The following is an 11,812-nucleotide window of genomic DNA, read 5'->3' as shown; positions in this document are numbered from 1 at the left end:
GTCATCGCCTCGTTAATCGTCGGGTGTCTCTCTCGAACTCAATAGAAAACCTCTAAACGATTGAGTTCTAAAATAAGTGGGATTGATTTGGGTTAAAATTTTCAAGTGGGCAATTTTTGATTTGATTTATTTGAAAACTGTTATCCTTTGATGAAGTGGGTGAGTTGGATTTCAGTTAGCTATCCAACTATTTTCCACCTTCAGAGAAATAGTGTCGGCGCCATATTTGCTTCTGGACTACTCAGAGCGATACGATTCCTGCAACTTCACTGGCGGCATCTCGCACATGACATTGCCACCGGAACCCTAAACCCCAAAATTTCAGATTCTTCTATCCGTGAATGCATGTTGAGTCTCCTCAAATCCAACACTGAGTTAGCTGAGTTCATAACCAGCAAATGCTCTGGAGAGAAATGGAAGGAATCATAAGCAAGAATCGGCCCAACACCAAGTACCTTGACGTGATAGTTACAGGAGCAATGGCCCAATACATCCCAACCCTCAACTATTACAGCGGTGGCTTACCACTGGCATGCACCATGTCCGCTTCTTTTGAGTGCTACTTCAATAAATAATACAGAGAAATGGTGACGGTACCTCATCAAGTTTAGCCTTTTCGGTTTCATCAGTGGTGGAAGGGAAGGTGGAGGAAGAGGTCATGGAAGCGGAAGTGCCTTCTCTACGGCAAGCCAACTAGAGGCGCCGTTAGTCTTGGTTATGAACTTGAGTACCTTCAATGCGTGAGTGGCGGCGCAGAACATGGGAGACCTGCTTGATTTTCCAGGAGGTGCTGCGTATGATTGACGAAGACGATTAAGAAGACAACGTCTTCTCAAGTGCCTTGACCAACTGGGTTAACTCAGGATTAAACCTCAGATTTAATCCGACTACAGTGACGCCTCCTAACAACCCACCTACAAGGGTAGCCTCTCAACCAGAGTTTCCAGGTGAGTCTTCTATATTTCATGGGATGCGGTTGTCGTTGGTTGTCGTTTTCTTTTCTAATGGAAGCGGGAGGAGGGTTTGAAAATGGAGGCAGATGAACCACTAGTGCAACAACATTAAGGGGTTTCATATGACTTTTGCACAGATTTGCACCAAGATAGAGGAATTTTGACTGAATGGTCCAAGGAAGATGAAGGAAATAAGCAATGAAATTCATTAATGAGTTCTTATGAGAATGTAGGGTTGGTAGCCAAAGATCTTGATGTTGGCAAAACATTTTCTTCTTTTAATTTGAGAAAACTGATTATTTAAACAGATAATCTTCTAGTCATTAACATTTTCAATCACAAGTCTTCTTCATGCCCATAGAATATTAAATCTTTCATTCAAGACTGCAACGTCCGTTTGTTGAACCTCTGAAGAGGTTTTCCCAAGTGCAGAAATGACCGACTTACCTGGAAAGAAACCGAAATGAGAACAATGGCTTTGGTTGAAAGACTACCCTTTCGTAGCTGGGTTGTTAGGGGATTTTTTTTTTTGGGTACAAATGCGCTTTTAGGGATAGGGATTCATTGCCGGGAAGGAACCCATGACCTCTCCCGAAAAGTTAGGTTCCTACCATCCCTACTCCTCCATGGCGAGGGGATTTTTATTGCAACCAATTGCGGGTGGCATCACGCCACGTAAGCAAAATTTGATCAACCAGTTGAGAATCAAATAGTAGGGTTTACTTGTAATATTAATTTTTATTTTAGGATTTAAAGTTTACTAATTCACAAATGAAGTCCCTCAAATATCTGACCCAAATTACATCTCTCATTCTTCTCAGGTTCCTAAAATAGCGTTAAGGAGCTGAAACTGCTCAAAGAATAGTACCTGCACCACCGAGCGTGGAAGTCGCTGGAAAAAAAAAAAAGACTCTTTTAATTCCATTTTTCGATGTTCAAATCTAAAAAAAGAAACGAAAACCAGTTTTTATGGAAACCAGTTTAGCACCACCGACCGTGGAAGTGGCTGGAAAAAAAAGAATCCTTTAATTCCATTTTTTGATGTTCAAATCTAAAGAAAAAAACGAAAACCAGGAAACACTCTTAAAAAAATAGATAAAAAATGGCCAGATTCAAAAGCTTAACTTACCAAGTAAATGGGCATGGTAGGTGCTGAGACGACTCTTCTTGTTGTTCTTCTTTGAGTCTTCTTTCGATATGGGTTTCTGTAACTTGAAATGCAGAGCATTCTTGGATCTGATCTTCTCTTGCTTGTGCTCTCCTGCTTCCTCCAAAACCTTTCGAAAAGGGGAAATTAAGGTAGGGGAGAAGGGAGATCAATAACATTGGGAATGGAACTAAGAGAAGGTAGAAGATTTAAGTTGTTGTCGACTTGTGACAAAATACGTTTTTGTTAGGGATAATGGATACACAACCACGAACAGAGAAGAACACAAGTAAAACACACAAGAGGGATTTAAGCAAAACCCTACCAATGTCCACCAAGTTTCACTATTTTCAAGAAACCACACATTACTCTCACACCCACAAAGTGTTACCCTTTGCTTGCCTCAATCCTTATCATCAGGATGTGGTTTCCCAATCCCCTACAGAGATTGATTCCTATAGGTTATCCTACATAGACTATTTATAGGGAAATCTAAAATCCTAATCCCAATATAATTACAAGTTTAACCCAGTATTAGTAATTGACTCAAACCCTGTTTCAATTACAAATACAACCAAACCATAATTATATGGACCCACATAATACAAGATACCCAAACCCAACAATCTCCACCTTGGCTTGAATTCTGCAAACCACCTTAAAGAAAATCGTTGATGATGTCTCTCTGCAATCACTCGTCTCTGTGTATCCACTACACCTTACTGCATGGCCCACATCCCCTCCAGGGATGCTTTTGTTACCGCTATTACTAAACCAGCATGGCGCACCCCCCCACTTGGGGTGTCTCGTATAGCTCATCGCCATATACACGCATGACCCACATCCCCTCCATGAATGCTTTTGTTACCGCCATCACTAAACCAGCATGGCACACACCCCCACCTGGGGTGTTCCGTATAGCTCATCACCGTTATACGACGTGACGTGACTCCATCTCTCCTTTTGTCATAGCCAGTTCCGAGAGATCACTGCCATTCACCAAATTCAAAGCAAAAGTCATTTGCTTCTTTCGATTTGCCTTTGTTTTGCGCTTGAACAACCTGCAAATTCTGTCTACATGTACCCATTGTCAAAGTGTCAACTGGAGCTCCACTTGTTTCAACACTCCCCTGATTGCCTGTATAATTTACCTGATCTATGGTTTTTGTACCCATCAATCAACTGAAAAAACCTCACCATTGATTTCCATACAAACTCACAAAATCAATACCAACAAAGTGAAATCTCCTTGATCCGTCACTTCCACTGAGTCCGGAACGCCCAAAAACCTTAAGAATACTTAACTCCGTATAAAAAACTTTCACACCAAATCCTGTGGAAACAATTTGTATGGTATCCATTCGGTAATACCAAAAAAACAAAAAAATAATAAAAAAAAAAATCCCTTTTTCCGTCTTTTTCCCATCGAATCTTTTTTTTCTTTTTTTTTTTTTTCCCTTGACGGTCTTCCTCCATGTTCAACCTTTTCAAATTTTTTCTTCTTCTTCTTTAAAACAATGTAATAACGATTACATCAAAGGCATACAGAAAAGTTTAAAAAAACTTTAATAAAAAACCAACTCACCGTTTTTTGTTCCTAGCGATCCAAAATCGGATCGCTCCCTCCTCTCTTTCTTTTTTTATTTTTTATTTTGTATTTTTTATTTTTTAACCAACATAATCCGATCGATCTACAAGAAAAAGAGAGATAAAAAAAATTTCACGATTCTAGATTCAGAATCGTACCTTCGATCAATCTATCGAAGGATTATCCGTTCTCCTGGCACCAATCATTTCCTTTCTGGATCTTCGCACACCTCCGGCGACGATCCACCGAACATCACTCTGATACCACTTGTTAGGGATAATGGATGCACAACCACGAACATAGAAGAACACAAGTAAAACACACAAGAGGGATTTAATGTGGTTAGGCAAAACCCTGCTATGTCCACCTGAGAGAAATGAAGTTTCTCTATTTTCAGAAAACCACACACCACTCTCACACCCATAAAGTGCTACCCTTTGCTTGCCTCCAATCCTTATCCTCAGGATGGGTTTCCCTGTAATGATTCCTATAGGTTATTCAACATAGACTATTTATAGGGAAACCTAAAACCTAATCCCAATGTAATTACAAGTTTAACCCAATACTAGTAATTGACCCAAACCCTGTTTCAATTATAAATACAACCAAACCATAATTACATGGACACACGAATACAAGACACCCAAACTCAACACTTTTTACCGACTCAAGGTTCCTGTAGGGGCAAAGAAGAAGAAAAAAGAAATGGGGATTTGATAGTCGGGTAAATGAAGGGTATAATTTTGTAAATTGATAAACTTTAAATCCTTCAAATAAAAAAAAAAAATAAAAAATAATATTTACAAATAAGCCCCCTTTATTTGATTCTCAACCATTCGATCAAAAAGTGCAACACTAACAAGAACCAATTTGACTCCTCAAAAATTTCATGTGTCTGTGCCGGCTGGGATTTTGCTTGGCAGTAGTGCCTTATGTGGCACTGCTCCAAGCAGCCAACGGTCAAGATGAAAAATTGGCTCTTAGATTAAATCATCATTGTAGATTTTTTCCATGTGAAAAAAAAGAATTTTAAGTGGGAATAGACCCGGTTCGGTTCAAAATGAACTATTACAAAACCAAAACTCTATTTGAAAAAAAAAAAAAAAAAAAAATCGTCTTCTTCCTTCTTTTGTGCTTCAGATCTTCTTCTTGATGACGAAACACTATGAAATCTGAGATGGGTTCTCTTCTTATGTTTAGCTGGAAAGCAATAAAGACTTGATACGTTTGGATTCCAATATCAGCTTCTGTTTCTTTGATCTGGGTTTTCCTGTGTTCCTCTGCTTTTTCAGCATTTGGGATTTTGTGCATTTGGGATTTTGTGGTGGAATGAGATCAAGAATCCAAGCATTCTTGCTGGTTTGCGCTTGCTCATCAGATTTTAGCACTCGTTTTGTTTTCTAATTTGTATTTCTTCTTCTTTTTAGCTTTCATGGAGGAAGATCAAGAGCTGAAGCATGTATGCAAGTTCTGCGGAAAGAGCCACCCCTGCGGCAGGTCCTTGGGTGGTCATATGAGGTCACATGTGACCATGAATACAGCTGATGCGGAAGAGAAGCTCATCAAGAAGAACGCTGCTTTAGCTTCGGCTAATGGTGGAAGTTATGGGCTTCGAAGTTGGCGTTCATGCTGGTTATGGTCTCAAAGAGAACCCGAAGAAGACTTGGAGACCTTCGGATCCGAACGATGAGATGATTAATCAAGGCAAGACTTGTAAAGATTGTGGTAAAGAATTTCAGTCATGGAAAGCTCTGTTTGGTCACATGAGATGCCACTCTGAGAAAGAGAAGGAAAGGGTCTCGAACAACAGCTTGGAAGATGATTCATGGACTGGTGAGAACCAGAAATTGGTCAAGAACAATATCTGAATTCTGAAGCACAAAAGAAGGGCTAAATAGAGTTTTGGTTCTGTAATGGTTCATTTTGAACCATACGAACCGGATCTGTTTCCAATTAAGATTTTTTTTGCACATGAAAAAAATTTACGACAATAATTTAATCTAAGAGCCAATTTTTCATCTTGGCCGTTGGTTGATTGGAACCGTGCAGCCAAGCAGCAAAATCCGGCTGGATGGTATACTTATTACTTATTTATTTTTTATATTTTTTATTTTAGAAGTCCTTGGGTCGACCGACACTGGATAGTAGGCATAATTTGCATACATCATCTTTATGATAATATTTTCAAGTGCTTGGACGGTCCTTGGTTTTTAAATATAAAAAATAAATTCTACATTTCGGCATCCAATGAAAACTTTTCTGGTTACTAATCTTCCTGTGGGTGTTCATTACCTAATGTGTTTTTATATTCAAACCGCACATGGGAGACGCACGCATGACAAAAATTCCACTACCACAAAAGCAGAGATTCCTGTGTGAGTGACGTGTCTTGTCCATTAACCATCACGCCTGAAAGACGCTTTGGAAAACCAGAGGCTGAGATCTTGGCGACACAAGAAATGTTTCATCCATTAGATTGCAATAATCCAAACGACCAGCTTTATCTAAAGTAAAACGCAGTGTATCATTCCACGTTAAGTTGGTCAAGCTTAGCTGTTTTTTAGACTAGAGTTAAATGACGAATATACAAAGAATATTCCAAGCACTTCCCCTTCTTTCTGACTTCGTCTTTTTGTCGTCTTCTTTGTTTCTTGGTGATCACTTCTTACATCGTTTACAAAGATCTAAGAATTGCACTCTTTCTCATTAATCGCCTGTCCTCTTCTTTGCTCTCACACTGATAGAGCTCTCTCCTTCTCTAAGTATTCAGGATTTTACCGACCTGTCTTGCAAACTATATGGGTTCTCAGATTGGATCTTCAAATTTTGATGTGTTTATCAATTTCAGAGGTGTAGATACTCGTGCTAACTTTGTTGGTAACCTTCACGAGGCTTTACGCCTTCGTGGAATTCATGCTTTCTTAGACAGCGAAGATCTATGGAAAGGAGAAGATATTAAGTCAACACTTTTTAGAGAAATAAAATGCGCCAAGCTCTCCATTGTTGTCTTGAGTAAAAGATATGCCGAAAGCCCTTGGTGCCTCAACGAGCTCACTCAGATCCAGGAATGTCACCAAACCGATGATCAAATCATTTTTCCAATTTTCTACCAGGTTGACACATCCAATGTTAAGAACCAAACTGAATCTTTTGAGATTTCACCTGACAGACATGGAAAGGAGAAATCAGAAACTCTACAAAAATGGAAAGATACTCTACGAGCCGTAGGAAATATGAGCGGATGGGTTGTCAACAACGGGTATGTCTTTTTAGTCCCTCAAATTAAAGAAACATATATACTTCCTCTCATACTTTAAAGTTATTGAAAGTTTAATCATTCTCAAATTTAATCATACTTTGAGGTTTATCTTGTTCTGATGTTATTTTTAGATTTGAGTTCATTTCCATTGTGTGGTGATGCTTCATTTTCTTTTCTACTAATTGTAGGGATAATGAAGCAGAGTTAATTGCAGATGTTACTCGAAAAGCTTGGATTCGATTGAGTATAGTTCCCTTGATTGATGTTAAACATCCTGTTGGACTAGAATACCGCGTGGCATCTGTACTTGATCTTTTATCAACCAACTCTGAGGATGTTCAATTTATAGGAATATGTGGTCAAGGTGGCATTGGAAAGACAACCATTGCGACAGTTGTATACAATTGCATCTCTAAAGAATTTAGCAAGAGTTGTTTTATTGGAGATGTTAGAGAGAAAGCCTCACAACCCAATGGTGTAGTTGGTTTGCAACAGCAACTTATTTATAGTATGTTTCATGAGGAAAAAAAGTTATGCAGTTCTCAAGAAGGATCAAGTTTGATAAAAGAAAGGCTTCGAAATATGAAAACCCTTCTCATTCTTGATGATGTGGGTGATCGTACCGAATTAGATGCATTGGCTCGTGAGCTTAGTTGGTTTGGTTCCAGAAGCAGAATAATTGTAACAACTAGAGATCGAAGGCTTCTTTGTGGAGTTCCTAAAAACAATATAAGCTTATTTGAACCTGTTGAATTGAATGCAGAAGATAGTCTTCGACTCTTTAGTTTGAATGCGTTTTCCGCAGACAAACCTCCTGAAGAGTACAAAGATCTTTCAATTGGTATGGTAAAAACTGCAGCAGGGTTACCTTTAACTTTAGAGGTTTTGGGTTGTGATTTAACCATGATAGAAGATAAAGAAATATGGGAATCTAGGCTCAACATCTTAAAACAACTTCCTAATGATGCTGTCTTTGAAAGATTAAGGACGAGCTTCGACAATTTGAATCCTATTGAGAAATCTATGTTTCTTGATGCTGCATGTTTCTTTATAGGAAGGGAGGTGGAAACCATAATTCCAATTTGGGAAGCTTGTGGCTTTGAGCCTAAATATTGTATGGAAGTTCTCAAGGGAAAATCCCTCTTAAAGGTCAAAAAGGAGAATTCCTCTCGAAATCGTGAAAAAGAAGTTTTGTGGATACATGATCAACTTAAAGATATGGGACGGAGAATTGTGTACAATGAAAGGCCTGAGAATCCTTACTACCATAGTCGATTATGGTCTCGTAAAAATTTCATGAAGGGATATAAGGTAAGAGATACTTGAATGAATATGCTCCAACCCCCTTTAATTATAATTTTGTTTTAATTTTCATTTGGACTACTTTTTTGTTCATGTAGGGAAATAAAGTTGTTGAAGGCATCATGGTTGACTTCGAATACGGTGGTGAAACATGCATACATACGAAAGATCTTAAACATATGCGTGAACTAAGATTACTACAAGTTGATGGAGCAACCTTGGAGGGGAGCTTTGACTATCTCCCTTCTCAGTTAAGATGGCTCAGATGGCAATTTTGTCCTTTGGAAAAATTAGATGCTGATTATTGTCATGAAGAGCTAGTTGTACTCGATTTAAGTCATGGATTTTTTACCCAGGCTTTCAATAAGTGGCCTAAGAAAAGGGTGAGGGAACGCTATTTTTGTTTTTTAAGTCTCAGCTAACTTTGCTTCGACATGAGAGTTTTATTTGACATTACTAATTAACAACATTTTACGTTCTTCTCTTTGTTTATTTGCAACAGTTCCAACACTTGAAAGTCCTTCGACTCAATATCAATGATAGACTGTATGAGTCTCCTGACTTTTCGGGATTTCCTCACCTAGAGGAATTGGATCTTAGTTCTTGTGAAAAATTGGTTGATTTGCATGATTCCATTGGGGAGTTACAAAAACTTGTTTACTTGGACTTGAAGGATTGCAGTAGGCTCAAGATACTCCCAAACAGTATTTCTAGGTTGAGGTCTCTCAAGAAGTTTATTCTTGATTCTTGCCGTTCACTTGTGGAACTCCCGAATAGTATTTGCAGATTGAGTTCTCTCCAAAAACTTGGTCTTTCTGGTTGCTTCTCACTCAAAGAGTTGCCTAGTTCCATCGGTGATCTAAAAGAATCTTTGACTGAGCTTACTTTTGTAAGTTTTAGAAATGAAGCATTTCCTGCTGGTGTTGGACTATTAAATAAGTTAGAGATCTTGGATCTTCACTGCAACCTTAGATTAATGCATCTTCCCAGGTCAATGGTAAACATGACATCTTTGCGTTGTTTGAAGCTAGTTGGAGATGGCATGCTTCTGCAAATACCAGAGCTGCCACCTAGTTTAGTTGAATTTTGTGTTGGATGCACCAATATTGTAAACCTTCGAGTCATGGAAAATATGAAAAATCTGGAGTTCTTTTCGGTGGATACATGTTGGGTAAAAGTAGTGAAATTTAGAGGCAGTGGAAAGACGAGCAGAATTGATGGTGAGCACAATGAACTGATGAGAAAATTGAGTACAAGCTGTTGTGTGGTGACGGTAAGACCAACTTCTGTACCATTCTTTTTGGAAGTTCAATTTTATATGGAGCTCATTAGTTTCAAATTTACGATTGATTGACTTGCAAATCCTTTCTTTTCCTCTTTAATTACAGGAACCAATTCTGAGTAATAACATCAATAGTTACAGCACACAAATTTGGATACCAGTGCACCAAGAGAGAGATGAAAATGGTTTCCCATGTTTCTTGATCCCTGATGACAATGGTGTGGTAGGCAGCAATGGCAGGTTAGTTATGCACCTTTCTATGGGCGTTTACGAAGTTGGCGAGGAGACACCTTATGAGCTGGGGTATGTCGATTTGACTGTCAGTTCTTGCATCCAGAGGAAAAATGTAAAAACTAGATGCGAAGTTAGGCTGCTAATTCACGGCACCATCAAAGCTAACCGTCCAGGTGGTCACATGGAATTCATCCATGAATTCCAAGGGTTTGATTGGTTCGGGGTTCAGTTGGAAGTTGGAGACACTATTCAGGTAACATATCGAGAATTACTTATTGCGTATCTGTTTGATGACGGACGCAAGAAGGAGGGGATATCGGTAGGAAATCCGAGAGCGATGAACTTGTTCTTGATAAAGGAGAGAGCAGTCCATGTTGGGTGATGGGTTCGGGTATTTTGGTGATGAAGAATTTCTTGAGATTGTAAGATTTCCAAGAACAACAGAGGATGAAGATATATCAGAATCTAGTTTGGGCAAGTTCGATTTGTGGTGGGACAAACCGAAGATTAAGAAGAAGACGGACAATGATGAAGAAGAAGAAACGGACAATGATGAGATGAATCATTGTGGTTGGTGCCTTGGTGGGGGTGAAAATTTTCATTTTTTGTAGGGTATAATACCTTCTGTTCCATTTGGCGAAAAACTTCGTTTTTTGACTGTTACGGTGCAAAATTGTGTTTCGAAGGAAAAAAATATAAGGATATTTAGATGGGGGAAGAAAAAGAAAAATGAATGAGTAGATTATCCCATTTAACTGCTCGCCCAAGTAGCACAAAAAATAAATTAGATTAATTTTTCTTTTTTTTTTTGGTGAAATGTTTTTTTGTTGCAAAGTAGAGGCTAGATTCTTTGTGTCCAAGCAGATCGTCCGTCCATGCATCCAGTAATTAAAATCTTTTAAAGTTTGCATTCATTGTCAAAAGAGCTAGCACCTCTTAGTCCTATGAACCTGAATTTTGATACAAAAAGAAGTTGCTTTACAGTTCACATCAGTATCATGTTTACAGGGACAAAAGCTATGTTACCTCTCTGATATAGTTTGTAGGATGGGTGCTTGCTGAGATTCATCAGTAGAAGTATGCTCCCTATTCTTAGAAGTGAAGTATATCAGCCAACAGGCTCAATTAAGTCCATGCTTTAGAACACCAGTAAGTTCTAATTAAAACTTATGTTACTTGCATAAGCATCATGGGAATCCAGTAGCTGGCCAATTCTGAAACCACTATCATCTTTCAGGTTCTGCATTACGAATTCAAGTGAATCTGAAAGTTCCAGACAAATCACTAGAAAATTTTCATTTTGTACCATCCTGGAAACTAGATAATGCATACTCTATTTTGCTCTTAAGCTCTACATTTTTATGTTGAAACCTGATATTACTCACTCGGTGCTACATTGGTTTGGAGAGCATTGATGGCTACTTAAATAAGATCTGGATTCATTTTCCAAGCTAAGCCTCCTCCAAATCTCCTATGAGTTTCCTAGCAATGTGCTCTATGGATATGTATTACCGGAGAGAGCATGGAGTCATAGCTGTCAAGGCGTCACCTAGGTGTCCAGGTGTTGTGGTCATACTTAGGCACCCTGGTGTTGTCTTGTCACCATAATTGGTATCGCCTTGATTTCCTTTCCCCGTTGGATGCCTTGTACCCTAGAGGCTGTGGCAACTATGCCTGAAACAAAGGAAAAAGTTGAACAGGAACTGGAGTTCTAGATACGTAGTCCAGCCTAACTAACAACAACTAAAACACAAAATAACGGTATCAAAACAAGCTCCACAATTGGAGGTTCCACAGGAAACCAAGACTGAAACGGCAGGGGTGGAACAAAACCTGAAAACTGGTTCCAAACAAAGAACAAATGCTATTCCGGCCTTTCTTTGTCTTTAGCTAGCATTTTCCTAACTTTGGATTAAAAGTCAATTAACATGGAGCGTAGATCTGTGATCTAAGTTTGATGCATCTTCTTCACTGCCTATTCATACCATTCAGATGCAGTAATTGGTGAGATATCATTTGATGATAAAGCTGCAGGATGGCTTTCACA

General features: G+C 38.8%; 1 protein-coding gene across 1 annotated transcript; it reads left to right on the top strand.

Annotated features, from left to right (window-relative positions):
• The first annotated feature begins 6,336 nt into the window (after positions 1-6,336).
• LOC149019147 (disease resistance protein RUN1-like) lies at positions 6,337-11,214 on the top strand. Its single transcript, XM_089153206.1, has 5 exons — positions 6,337-6,947; positions 7,136-8,258; positions 8,348-8,632; positions 8,752-9,522; positions 9,638-11,214. Exons 1-5 carry the CDS (start codon positions 6,487-6,489, stop codon positions 10,145-10,147), a joined length of 3,150 nt encoding a protein of 1,049 aa, XP_089009332.1. The 5' UTR covers positions 6,337-6,486; the 3' UTR covers positions 10,148-11,214.
• The last annotated feature ends 598 nt before the right edge of the window (positions 11,215-11,812 follow it).

This window comes from Hakea prostrata, chromosome 4, assembly GCF_041222555.1.
Source record: "Hakea prostrata isolate BN-2017 chromosome 4, UWA_Hpros_2, whole genome shotgun sequence".
In the NCBI taxonomy this organism is placed as follows: domain Eukaryota; kingdom Viridiplantae; phylum Streptophyta; class Magnoliopsida; order Proteales; family Proteaceae; genus Hakea; species Hakea prostrata.
Note: the sequence above shows the minus strand (reverse complement) of the source record. Positions and strands in the feature narration are given on the sequence as shown.

Coding starts and splice junctions, on each gene's coding strand:
- LOC149019147 (XM_089153206.1), top strand. CDS start 6,487: ATGGGTTCTCAGATTGGATCTTCAAATTTTGATGTGTTTATCAATTTC. Junction 8,259..8,347: donor ATTTCATGAAGGGATATAAG/GTAAGAGATACT, acceptor TTGTTCATGTAG/GGAAATAAAGTTGTTGAAGG. Junction 8,633..8,751: donor ATAAGTGGCCTAAGAAAAGG/GTGAGGGAACGC, acceptor TATTTGCAACAG/TTCCAACACTTGAAAGTCCT.